General features: G+C 45.3%; 1 protein-coding gene across 1 annotated transcript; it reads left to right on the top strand.

Moving 5' to 3' along the window:
• Nucleotides 1–1,370: 1,370 nt before the first annotated feature.
• On the top strand, nt 1,371–11,911 carry LOC309557345 (uncharacterized protein). Its single transcript, XM_082260021.1, has 3 exons — nt 1,371–1,665; nt 4,461–4,587; nt 11,368–11,911. Exons 1-3 carry the CDS (start codon nt 1,468–1,470, stop codon nt 11,796–11,798), a joined length of 756 nt encoding a protein of 251 aa, XP_082116147.1. The 5' UTR covers nt 1,371–1,467; the 3' UTR covers nt 11,799–11,911.
• The last annotated feature ends 1,795 nt before the right edge of the window (nt 11,912–13,706 follow it).

Genomic DNA, 13,706 nt, shown 5'->3' with positions numbered 1-13,706 from the left:
GTCGATAATGGGAAGCCGGCCCAGAATAATGATGTGCAGCCGACTCTGCAGTTTGTGCATGTAGACAAGAGGTGGCTCAATGAGACTGGAGGCAATCAACAGTAATGAGTTGAAAAAAAGGAAGAAAAAAAACAAAATAGATTTTTATTAACCACTTGCCGACCGCCGCAAGTACATATACTGCGGCGGTCAGCCCCTCACAGGCAAAGTGACGTATATTTACGTCACTAGCCTGTGAGGCTCTGGGGAGCGAGCGCGCGCCGCCGGAGGTGCGCTCCCGCGCGGTCACGGGCCCCCCCCCCGTGTGTGTGCCCGGCGGACCCGATGTCCTCACCTGATGTAAATAGGCCGCCTGTCATTCTCCCCTGTGTAGGAACAGTGATCATATGGTTCTACTATGTAGGACCGTTGATCACTGTTCCTACATCTCAAGCCACAGCCAATCACAGTTAGAATCACGCCCCTAGGGACACACACCACCCCTCCCTCTCAAAAAAAGTTAACCCCTTCACTACCAGTGTCATTTTACAGTAACAGTGCATATGTATATCACTGGTAACCCCAAAAGTGTCAAAAATGTCAGTCAAGGGTCCGATCTGTCCGCCCCAATGTCGCAGTCCCGCAAAAAAATCGCAGATCGCCGCCATTACCCGTTAAAAAAAACAACAAAAATCTTTCCCTTAGTTAGTAAACGCGATAACTTTTGCACAAACCAATCAAAATACGCTTTTTGCGATTTTTTTTTTACCAAACATATGTAGCATAAAACAAATTGGCCGAAAATGTTAAAAAATTTTGATTTTTACATTTTTTTGGGGGAATTTCATATAAAAAAATGTGAAAAATATTGTTATTTTTGCAAAATTGACGCTCTTTTTTTGTTTATAGCGCATGATAAAAAAATCGCACAGGTGATCAAATACCACCAAAAGAAAGCTCTGTTTGTGGGAAAAAAAGGACGTCAAATTAGTTTAGGTACAGCGTCGCACGACCGCGCAATTGTCCGTTAAAGTCAGGCAGTGCCGAATCGCAAAATACCCCCTGGTCAGGAAGGGGGTAAAATCTTCCGTGGCTTAAGTGGTTAAAGAATTTAAAAATGTTTAGCTTAGTTCATCTTAGACAGTGCTTTAGCAAACGAAACATCATTTGGAGTGTGCGTCTACTTTAAACTTTAGAAAGCCTTCAACTGCTCTGACACTAGTTACACAACATTAAGTTGTTGGTGTATGTTTGAAGAAAGTGTATGTTTGGAGAAAGTCTTCCCACCCAGGGTGAGCTTCTTCTCTTTGTCATATGGAGAAGATTTCCTGCTGAGCTGAGAACTTTAAATAACCAAAGAATAACAAGTCATTGAGGTGCTGAGGCTCAGATCATGTTACCCATCCATCCTTTCTTCACTGTTAATGTGTCTTTGTGTTACAAGAGGTCTTTTGCAGGTCTAAGTCTTGCCTGTAGCGGATGACTTGAATGAGTGCAATGAAGCTCCGGAGGAATTTAGTTGGTATTTTCTTCTGTCTCCTCTGTGGCCTCTCTTCTGGAGATGTTGGGTGGCAGCTGCCAAATAAGAACTTCTCAGAAGCAGATATCAGGAAAGAGCTTAACCAGGCTCTCCAGATTGTGGACCAACCAACATTCCAAGGATGGAGACCTGAACTCATAAAACAGGTCAGCACAACATTTTCTTTAATTTGGGAAAGACTTGTTTAAGTTCTCTTGTGTTATTGCTATAGTCTAGAGCAGCCTTTCTCAACCTTTTCAACGCAAAGGAACCCTTGCAATAACTTTACGATCCCGCAGAACCCCTGCTAAAAATGACTATATCTACAACTCATGATACATTAGTGCAGTATTTCTCAACTCCGGTCCTCAGGGCACACTTACAGGCCAGATTTTAAGTATTAAAGCGGTAGTATCCCGCTTTTTTACACTTTTACCTACAGGTAAGCCTATAATAAGGCTTACCTGTAGGTACAATTAATATCTCCTAAAGCGGCACGGTTTAGGAGATATTTGCAGTGCATGCAGCCGCTCACGCGAGCAGCGCATGCGCTCTGAAGGTCCGGGGGGACCTTCAGTTTTGCTTGCCGGAAAATCACTCCCGGCCAATGACAGCGCCGGAGCTGCCGAACCCGGAAGAGACGGCGAGGGATCATGGCAGCGACCGCAGCGATGTCCGGGGGTCTGTGTCGGGGCTTCGTTCTAAGGTAAGTAATATATGCGATGCATACTAGCTCATTATGCCTTTGTCTTGCATTTTTTTTTTTTTGCGTTTTAGGGTTTGCAACCGCTTTAACTTGGGGAGATGCAGACTAGAGTACTGCAATCACTGCGCAGCAAATGATATCACCTGTGATGTATTTCAGTTTTCTTGCAAACCTGGCCTGTTAGTGTGCCCTGAGGACCGGAGTTGAGAAACGTGTGATAGTCATTGGGAAGAATGCTCCTTTCACTTGTGGTTATTGGAAAAATTTACCAGTGCACAGATAGCTAAAAGGATCAATGGTGTCAGTGGGAACGTATCTGATAGGCAGAAACTGATCATTGCTCGAGGAACTGCTATCAACATTTGAAGGAACCCTGGTTAAAAAACCCTGGTCTAGAGAGACTTGTTTGGGGAACTATTGGCAATTACTTGAAGCAGTGACTTTTTTCAAGATACCCTGTCACCTTGCACATTCATGGCAAAGTAACAAGGTTTTATTTAATACACCCCACTCCCCATTACCACTCTAAACTAACCATCACAGAACTCCCCTGCTGATTCTTCCTCTTTTGCAGCAGTCACAAAATCTCTGGTGCTTCTAGGTATAGAAGAACATGTGATTTTCTCCCTGATATAATGCTTAGATTTAGCGGCCAACTGTTTGGCCCTAACACTGTCACAGGGCAAAAGGGGGTGGCATTTTCACCCAGTGTAAGCCCGTACACCAGGTATTTTGCAGCAGCTGCGGAAGAGATGGAGCAATGGGAAAGAATTGTGAAGGTAAGTATAAGGTGGGTGGGTGGTGGGCTTTATAACAACCCTATCACATGCCCTGAATAGACAAGATTACAGGGTCTCTTTAAATTAAAGTTGACGCTTCAAGTAATTACCAAAAAAGTGCTTCCATTTAGGTCATTTCAAGGACAAAGAATACAGATTTCATAATACGTTTCTTAACTATTAAAGCTGGTGTTGAAACTGGTACACTTTGGTGATTGCTCGACCAAAGCCCGACCAAGTCTTCCATAGCTTTTTACATCTAGATACTTTGAAAAATTCCCGTGATCTAATAGACCAACATCCATAGTTGCATAGTAAACAACAAGAAAAAAGGGGTGAATTCAGGCTTTATAGGCCACAAAAGGAGGGGTGCTTACAATTGATGTAATTGTAAATTGTAAAATGTATTGCTTTGGAGACCTTCACTATGTGTTTGGAATCTGTACATCATTCATATTCCTATTTGGAATATTTTATTATGTATTGTCTTATCCTATGCATTTGTTTTTTTATGTTTTGTATCAAATAAATCTATAAATGTTTTATCAATTGTAAGCACCCCTCCTTTTGTGACCTATAAAGTCAGAATTCATCCCTTTTTCTTGTTTTATACTATACGTCTAGATACCTAAACAAAAAGGCCTCTTTCACACGGCCGCTCTGCTGTTTTTCTCCGCTGCAGGACTTTTTTTTTTTTTTCACGGAGAGGATGACACTTGTGTCATCCGCTCCGTATGTCCGCATGTCATCCCATCCGTTTGCGGATGATATGCGGACATAATGTAAGTCTATGGGCACTGCGGATGTCAGCGGATGACACCGCTGACATCCAATTTTCCTTCCTTTCCGTTTTTTGAACGGAGGAAAAATAGGGTTCTGTTCCGTTCCAAAAAACGTAACCGAACTGAAAGGAAGAAAATCGGATGTCAGCGGATGGTATTCCGCTGACATCCGCAATGCCATTGACTTACATTATGTCCGCAAATCATCCGCAAAAAAATAGGATGATTTGCGGGCATACGGAGCACCCGTGTGAAAGGGCCCTAACTTTTCCCTGCCGTAATTCCGGACTCTGTTCCTGTTCACCAGAGGGTTTTGTGTTTTCCTACTATTGTGTGTTCCAGCTTAAATAAGATAAAATATCTAGCAGTGATGGTGGGGCACCCCTACAATTGGGCAGAGCAGGTGTGCAGAATCAGAATCTTAGCATAGAGATCTCACCAATAAAGTCCCCAGGAAATAGAATAAACTGTGAGGGGTTTTAATTATCCAGCATCTACCAAACTCTGAATGATTCGTTTCTGATGGACTGACTCTTAAAGGGAACCTAAGCTTGAAATTGAAAGCCATAGGCTATAATGGTCAACATTGGCATGGCGTTTTGGTGCAGACGTGTAGTGTAGAAGTTACAGTATCAGTGTCATATCAGCTGGCTCTCAGATCTCATACAGTGAGCCGATTATCATCTGTGTTTCAGGCTGTCCCCAGGATGTACATTGGACTGGTTGAATTATGGCTTCAGTTCCAAAATTTGCAGAAGGAGCAGGAAGAGGCATGGAGGAAAGTGAAGAGGATGACAAGAATGTCTGCCGGATCTTGCCACGGTACATGATTTCTCTTGCACCTGTATACCATTTATGGAACAATTTTTACACTTCTGCTATGTGCCTATTAATTCAGCATTAACCTTGTAATTACTTTAGTAAACAAAGTAGTACACATATTCAGGGGCATAACCATACCTCCCAAACATCCCGGAATGGGTGGGATCATCCCAAGACTTCATTGAAATCCTGGCGTCCTGCAGATCCAGGCTACATCCCGGATGCCGGAAGTATATTACCATTTTATTTTAAATTATTACACAATTGGTTGTTAGTATTCCTAGGCTCAATATTTTTTTAAAACGTCTTTAAATAGTGGCTTATTCTTTTTAGCTGAAAAGCCGCTCTGGGAATTTTTACCTTTGAAAGGGCTGTGTAAAGCAAGCCATACATGATGGGCTAAACAAGAGAAGATCAACAGATAGCCCCATCCAGGGTTGCTGTTAGAAATCACGGGGCCCCATACAGCCTATCTGACTGGAAAGCTGAAAATTACATAGATTTATTAGTCCATTTCCCTGCAGCCTCAGCTCCTCAGATGAATGAATAGGAAGCACTCTGAGGCTTCCGGCTCCTTCACAAACTGAAGCACAGTTTACTATGCTTCAGTAATGCATGGACACAGGAGTGATTGGTACCAATTTCTCACTGTGTTCATTCAAAGGAAGGGGCCAGTAAATTACATATTTACCAGCCCCTTCCCCTGATCTCCATTGTGAAACATCCCCCTGTGTACCCGCAGAAGCTACCAGCAGAAAAGAGGGGAAGCTGGCAGCGCTGCAAGGGAAAGGGGCACAAAGGGGAGCCCGGGCAGAAGATGGAAGGGGCGCATGTGCTAGAACCACACCCTTTTCTGTGCAGCCAGGGGGAGAAAGAGGAGGAGAAGCTGGCAGCACTGCAGAGGGAGGCAAAAGAGAATTAGGGTCTGCCATAAGACAGTACAGCCGGCCCTCCTATTCAGCAGGTGCCTGGGTCCCCCTTTTTAACTGATAGGACCAGGCCCAGTACAGAAGGGCTGGCTGTATTGCCTTATCAGCGGCACTGGCCCCATCTATGCTAAATATATGATTAGATAGATCAGTGATGGCGAGCCTTGGCACCCCAGATGTTTTGGAACTGCCGTATTTATCGGCGTATAACACGCACTTTTTCCTCCTAAAAATGGAGGAAAAAGTAGCAGTGCGTGTTATACGCCGATATAAAAAAAAAAAAGTCCAGAAAGCACTAGCAGCGCTGAGAGGTAGAAGGGGGCGGGCGGCGCCGAGGAGAAGGGTGTGTCATTGGAAGTCCCGCCTCCTATGCCGACATCAATTGTAGGCGCTGGGACTTCCGATGACAGCGCATCCTTCCTTCTCCTCGGCGCCGCCCGCCCTTCTACCTCTCGGCGCTGCTTTCTGGACAAGTGATTTGTATAGTGGCACTGGCGCTGGCGAGGCTGTAATTATGGGCGCTGGCAAGGCTGCAATTATGGGCGCTGGCGAGGCTGCATGTATGGGCACTGGCAAGGCTGCATGTATGGGCACTGGCGCTAGCGAGGCTGCAATTGTGGGCACTGGCGCTGGCGAGGCTGCAATTATGGGCACTGGAGCTGGCGAGGCTGCATGTATGGGCACTGCGCTGGCGAGGCTGCAATTATAGGCACTGGTGCTGGTGAGGCTGCAATTATGGGCACTGGCGCTGGCGAGGCTGCATGTATGGGCACTGGCGCTGGCGAGGCTGCATGTATGGGCACTGGCGAGGCTGCATGTATGGGTACTGCACTGGCGAGGCTGCATGTATGGGCACTGCACTGGGGAGGCTGCATTTAAGGACACTGTTCAAGGCTGTTTATTTTAAATTTCAGCTTTTTTCCTGAAATTTCTGCCCTAAAATTTAGGTGCGTGTTATACGCCGGCGCGTGTTATACGCCGATAAATACGGTATATTTACCATGATGCTCAACTACACTGCGGTGTGCATGAGCATCATGCAAAATTTAGTTCCAAAACATCTGGGGGGCCAAGGTTCGCCATCACTGCTATAGATGGATCGAAATTCAGGCCGGTCCCTGCTAAACCGGCTGAATTTCCTTCCATCTATGGCCGGCTTTGGTTAACAAACCTAACACACCAGGATAAGGATGTTCTATTTATCTTCAGCTGAGTCCAATAACATCTGAAAACAGTCACATGGCTGAACATAGCGTGCCTTAGGCTTGTGTAAAGTTTTGTGAATCGAGCCGATTGTCTTACAAAATGATTCTATTTCCTTTACAATTTATTAAAAATAAAACGCAAAATAAACAAAATCTTAAAAGAAAAAGAAAAATTTTTTTTAGCTTCAAGTAAATTTCAATCAGGAAGTTTAAACAGAGCTGTTGGACAGAAGTGGAGATTTTATGGTGACCACGAACACCACCTGCAATGCTCCCGGTTGCAAACATTTCTTGCCATCACACGGCACATATTCTCACACAGGAAGGTTTAACCACTTTAGCCCCGGAGGATTCGGCTGCTCAATGACCAGGCCCTATTTTGCGATTCGGCACTGCGTGATTTTAACAGACAATTGCACGGTCGTGCGACGCTGTACCCAAACAAAATTTAAGTCTTTTTTTTCCCCACAAATAGAGCTTTCCTTTGGTGGTATTTGATTACTTGTGCGATTTTTATTATTTGCGCTATAAACAAAAAAAGAGCGTCAATTTTGAAAAAATAACAATTCTTTTCACATTTTTTTATATGAAATTCTCAAAAAAAATGTAAAAATCTAAATTTTTTAACATTTTAGGCCAATTTGTTTTCTGCTGCATATTTTTGGTAAAAACAAAATCGCAATAAGCGTATTTTGATTGTTTAGCAGAAAAGTTATTGCGTTTACTAACTACGGGAAAGATTTGTCATTTTTATTGTTTTTTTTTTTTACTATTAATGGCGGCGATCTGCAATTTTTTTTTGCAGGATTGTGACATTGCGGCGGACAGATCGGACCCTTAACTGACATTTTAGAACTTTTGGGGGTACCAGTGACATTACTACAGTAATCAGCGCTATAAATATGCACTGTTACTGTAAAAATTACACTGGCAGGGAAGGGGTTAACTTTACTGGTAATCAGTGAGTTAAATGTATCCCTAGGGGGCGTGATTCTAACTGTCAGGGGGAGTGGCTTGTGAAGTAATCACAGAGACATGCGATCCTATATAGCAGGATCACATATTACTTCAGGGAGAATGACAGACGGCTGTGTTTACATCAGCCGTCTGTCCTTCTCTCTCTGCTGCGGGAGATTGCGAGTGGCCGGCGGCCATCGGAGCCGCCAGTCACACATGCTGGCTCCCCTGCTAACGAGCGGGGGTGGGAGCGCGCCGCTGCCGCTGGTGCGCTTGCCCCCTACAGTCTCCTGAGCGAGCGGCGTAGGGCTACGTCGCTTTGCCCAGCAGCGGCTGAGTGCCGCAGTAAATGTATGGTGGGTGGGGCTGAAGCGGTTAAAGAATAACAAAGCCCCCCATTCACAATAAACACGGCTTTGAAATTGCGCAACTTCAACTGAACTCATATGATTTCAAAGCCGCATTTCAGTCCGGTTTCGGGGATGACTTAAAAAAAGACATCTGTGCGGGTTCATGCACACACGTCGAAGTCGCCCCCGAAGTCACCAAAAGTAGTGCAGCAAACTACTTTTGGAAGTCGGTGCGGCGCACTGATTGGGACGGTGCAATTGCCGGCAATAGGCTGCGATTTGACATGCGATTTGACTTGTCAGATCTCACTGATGTGAACGGGGGCAAAAGGGAAAACTTTTTTTTTTCTTCTGTTGGATAGATTGGAGAGGGATTAGAATGCTTGTCAGTTTTAATGTTGTCTGTGCCCCCGATAAAGTGGTGCTCCAGCCCCCCCCCCCCCCACGAAAAATTAAAAGTCAGCAGCTACAAATACTGTTGTTGCTGACTTTTAATAATAGGACACTTACCTGTCCAGGGAGCCCGCAATGTCAACTACCTAGCCAACTCTTCATTCAGCTCTTGGGTATTCCTGCCACTATTCCTTTTAAGAAAAACTGACAGTAAAGCCTTTTGGTGGCGGCAGAGAGACAAGGAGGGCGGCTGAACGTCTGGTGGACCTTGCGGCAAGGTCACCCAGATGTGGGGACAGGTACCTGTCAAAAACAAGTACTTGCTCCCCCTCCCCCCGAAAGGTGCCAAATGTGGCAGCAGAGGAGGGGGGGGGGCTCCGCTTTAAGGAGATCCCCCCCCCCCTTCTATTTGTCCTGTTTTCCATTATCATTGAAAATTAAAGTAAAAGAAAATCGCTAATTTTGGGTTGTCCCCAGAAAAGTAATAGAGCGGAAATCTTCCAATGGGGACACTAGTTCTGGTGACCTGGGGGACCCAAGGAATTCCCTCGAATTACAGGGATTTCCTCTCACTTCCTGTTTGGTTAGGGGACAGGAAGTGAAGGGAAATCTCCCTAATGGGACACAGATGGAGGAAAACACTCAGCAAGGGTTATAATCCTCCATTACTCTATCCAAAATAAAAAAAAAAGAAAAGTTTTGCCTATAGTTCTACCTAAATTCCCCATTGATCCTTTCCTTGGACATGGAGCAGGTGAAAGGATCACAGTAATGCACATGTACTGCATTTATCGTTGGTCCCTATGAGGAACTCTATTAATCCTTATCAGGGCTGGGGTTGTATCAGAATACCGCTACCCATCAGAAAATGCAACGGAAGTAACGCTGTGAACAAAATTGCTTACTGCGCTATGCGTTCCAACATGGCCGCTATGCGTTTCAATTAGTGATCGTCCGATATCGTTTTTTCATTGCCGATACCGATATTTTGGTCATCGCGTATCGTTATAGGCCGATATGGGCTGATATTTTCGTACATTTAAAAAATCATTTTTTTTTTTTTAATTTTTACTTGACAGGTACTTTTGTGGAGGGACCTGGGGGTCTACAAGACCCCAAATTCCTCCTCTGCACTTAAAAGCATTCAAAACGCTTTGATCAGGTCTTCAGCGGCCATGCAGGTAGGATGCCCGGGTCTCCCGGTGGGACGGGAGACCCGGGCGAGCCGCAGAAGGCAGCGGGAGGGGGGGGGAGGGGACGTCTCCTCCCGCTTCTTGTAATGACAGCAGAGTGGCTTCTCAGCACCATTGGTTATCATTACAAGACAGCCGACTGTTGGCTATGGACGGCGGTCCCGGGGTGATGCCTCTAGCTGCAGGCATCACTCCAGTACAGCACTTTCCCAAAGTATCGACAATATCGGGAACCTCAGGGGCCGATTCCGATATATCGGGGAAAGTGCAGATCGGCCCCCGATATATCGGCTTTGCCGAAAATCGGTCCATCCCTAGTTTCAATAGGTTTCCTAATCTGACAGAATAGGAAGGTGGCAGGGGAGATCTTCTTACACCCAAGCAAGTCTTAAATTTCACACTTATTTTAGTAGTTAACTCCCCTTATATACTAAAATAGCCTATTTCACTATATAATCAGTTTGGGGCTGAGCAGTGCGGGGTGTACCAAGATGGCCGTCGCAACCTTCTACATGCAGGCATGTCGCTGTATATACTATAATACTAATAACACTATAATAATAAAAGTTGAATCTTGTATCTCAGCATATAAGGTGAGTTTACTGCTAAAATAAGTGTGAAATTGAAGACTTGCGCGGGTGTAAGAAGATGTCCGCTGCTGCCTTCGTGTTCTGTCACATTAAGAAACCTATTGGAACGCATAGCGGCCAAGTTGGAACGCATGACGCATGCGCAGTAAGCATTTTTTGCCCAGAACCTCACTTCCGTTACATTTTTTGAGGAGTAGCTGTATTCTGCAAGGACACAGGGACAAGGGTTGGGCGAAAGGGAAAGCTGCCCTGGGCACTGTGGTATCATATGAGGTGTGGGGGGCACCACGAGGAGATTGGATGAGGGATTTGTGTTGGGGGGTGAATTCAGAGAGGGGGGCAGGGGATAAGAGTTGTTCTAGGAGGGAAAATTAGGGGGTTTTGCTAGGAATGATGATTCGGGGAGATTTGTGTTAGGAGGCGGGATAGGGAAGAGAATTTGTGCTAGGAGAGGGTATTTAGGGGGGTTGTGCTTAAAGAGATGATATGGTAGTGGGGGGGGGGATTTGTGCTAGGTGGGGAATTGTTTTTTTTTTTGGGTGGGGGGGGGTATCTGTGCTAGTAGGAATGTTTTTGGGTATTTGTGCTAGGAGAACACATTTTTTTTGGGGGGGGGGGTTTGTGCTAGGGGGGGGATTGGGGGGGAGTTTGTGCTGGGAGGGGGGATTTGGCAGATGGGATTTGTGCTAGGAGGTGTGACTTTTTTTTGGGGGGGGGGGGATTTGAGCTAGTAGTGATGGTTGGTGGTATTTGTGCTAGGGTGGGAAATTTTTGTTGGGGGGTGATTTGTGCTAGGAGGGGGAATTGGGTGGAGAGTTCATGCTGTGAGGGGAGATTTGGGGAGAGGATTTGTGTTAGGAGGGGTGATTTTTTTAGGGAGGGCGATTTGTACTGGGGGGATTTGGAGAGAAAGAGGATTTGAGCTTGGAGGGGGGGTCAAAGATTTGTGCTTGCAGGAGGGATTTTAGCAGGGGGGACAGATTTGTACTAAGGCTTTTTGCTTAGGGGGTAAGCATGCAGATTAGTGCTCGAGGGGGGGGGGGGATTTTTGCTAAGACAACATAATGCACATACATTTTGGGAGGGGTGCAGTTTGGTATGTTTACCCTGTAGTTGACCTTGTCCCGACACTTATCCTTATAACCAAATCTTGTTTTTTTCAGAACTAAAAGAAAATGTTACAGAACTTTTCAGCCGAGTGCCTGCCAGACTGGACACCATAGAGAATCAAATGGTCTTGATACAAAAAAAAATGGAAAATATGGAAGAAACATTAAAACCGGAATCTGCAATCCAAGCCCCCGTTGACGCCACAGAACCCGGGAACCAAACAGAAGTAAACCAGACCATCTCCGAGCCGCCAGCTCACAGGCCCTGCAGCTCAAAGACTTGTAGGGATAACATGACGGGGCGCAAGAAGGTCAAAATCAGCAATACCCAACTCGCCCACAAGGTGGCCGCTCTCACTGAGTTATTGAATGGCCACAATGAGCTCCTGGAGGAACTGTACCAGCGGGTCACCGCACTGGAGGCGGCACGGAAAACAGGCCAGGTGTCACCAAAGTCAAAGGAAGGGAGTGGAGGTGGCCATTAAATGGAGGCAGACCAGTATTTACGTGGTTAGTCTAAAGAGGACCCGTCACTTTTATACAATTGGATTGAGGGTTGTTAAAGAATGTTATCTACTATATTTATCCCAAATAGCTTTTTTTTAAGATGCCCCATTTTTTAAAAAAAATACCCTCCATGGCTGGTCTATTTTAAAGCCCAACGCTAGCCAGATATTTTTTTTTAGTTTTGGATACATTGAGCAAGTAGGAGAACTTCTATCAAGTTTTTATTTATTGTATATGAAGCAATTTCCCTTCACTGTGTGTTTCATTGATAACCAGTAAAAGAAATGGGAGGAATGGGGGTCACTGGGACAGAAAGGTGCACAAAGCACAAAATCTGAGCAATGGTGTAACTTTCCGCTATACCAGAGAGATTCCGACCAGAGCAAGTTTACATTTCCACTATCAGACTCTTTATTTGGCAATCACTTTGTCTTTACTCAAAGTGTCATTAAACCCAAAAGCAAACATTTATTATGTTCCCGTTTACCAAATGTTAGATGTGATGGCTGCATTCGTTTTTTTTTTTAGGCTTTCTTTCCTTTATTTTCACCTGGTGATCCTGCCAGTTAGTCTGTTGTTTTTCAACAGAACAAGCTGTCCTGCAGATGTATCAGCTAGAGGGTTAAGACAAACCAATTTAACACTGAAAGGGGTTGCTTACAATGGTCAGGCTTTATTTATGTATGTAAAACCTTTATCCCAAAAGCAACTTGTGACTTCTTAAAACGTTTTACCTGGAGTCTGGCTTCAATTTGTTAGTTTATCTAAATCTGCTAGTACATTGAACACTCCTTTTCCCCCCAGATTAACAATGCTGCTGTCCAAAAGTGTCTCTGTTTCTCATTTATCCAGAGTGGGGGCGCTCTAAAACAGGAGGTGTGTTCTTTCACCTTCACCTTTTAGACACTGGCGAAAAAATTGAGGTACTTCCTGAGTGGGAGAGGTTATATAGGGGGTCATCACTTCTGATTGGTTGCCAGTGTCCTTCACCTATAGGTGGCTATATAACCCATATGTTATGATTTATGGCTCTGTGTCCGGTGATGTACGAAAAGAAAATTAAAGTGGTTGTAAACCTTTCCATATACCCAGTGAAGTGACAGGCCTCAGCTGATACAACTCCTCCTACATTAGTTGTATCTGTCTATCTGCAGTCTTCTCTTATCCACATCAGTTCAAAGTGCTGAATTTATAAAGCTTGCCTGAGCTGTCAGAAAACAGGGGGCGGAGAGCTGAAGTTACACTCTGCAGAGCTCAGTGAGGAGAGCTCTGAGAGCTGATTGGAGGGAAGAGACACGCCCCCTCCACACAGCACACTGGGACAGAGCTGAGGCTGTCAGTCAGCTGTAGATCCCTCCCCTGTCACCATTTTTCTCTTGGTGTCACCAAAACTTGTCAGAAGTGATAGCAGAGGACAGGGGCGTAACTACAGGGGTTGCAATTGCAACCGGGCCCCATGCTCCAGGGGCCTGTGCAGCTCCCCTGTACACCTGGATAGGAGGGGCGGCGGGGGCAGCATGTAGAGAAATCACTGTCCTCCTTTTTCCTCCTGTAGCTGCAGGAGGAAAATGGAGGAGATTGGTTCCTCTGTATGCTGCCCCCCGCCACTCCTCCTATCCAGTTCACTTGTGTTCTGCTGTCTCTGGGCCCCTGTGTGCTCCCCTGCCCCCCCCCCCCCCCATTGTGCTGCCCCCACTGTGCTCCCTCCCCTCTCCTGCCGGCTGCTGCAGGGGATGTGTCACAATAGAGAACCAGGAAGGGGTCGGCAAATATGTAATTTACCAGCTCCTTCCTTTTCTGAATGGACAGAGTCATAGTCAGTGACATTGTAAAAAAATAAAATAAAATGATAAAAAATAATACAATAAAATACCAAAAAATAAAAA

Source organism: Pelophylax lessonae (genome assembly GCF_965119305.1).
Source record: "Pelophylax lessonae genome assembly, chromosome: 6".
NCBI lineage: Eukaryota > Metazoa > Chordata > Amphibia > Anura > Ranidae > Pelophylax > Pelophylax lessonae.
The sequence above is the reverse complement of the archived record's forward strand: the minus strand, read 5'-3'. Positions and strand labels throughout refer to the sequence as shown.

Excerpts from the sequence above, each read along its gene's own strand:
- LOC309557345 (XM_082260021.1), top strand. The coding sequence starts at position 1,468 with ATGAGTGCAATGAAGCTCCGGAGGAATTTAGTTGGTATTTTCTTCTGT. Across the intron at positions 1,666-4,460 it reads GACCTGAACTCATAAAACAG|GCTGTCCCCAGGATGTACAT; the intron begins GTCAGCACAACA and ends TCTGTGTTTCAG. Across the intron at positions 4,588-11,367 it reads GTCTGCCGGATCTTGCCACG|AACTAAAAGAAAATGTTACA; the intron begins GTACATGATTTC and ends TGTTTTTTTCAG.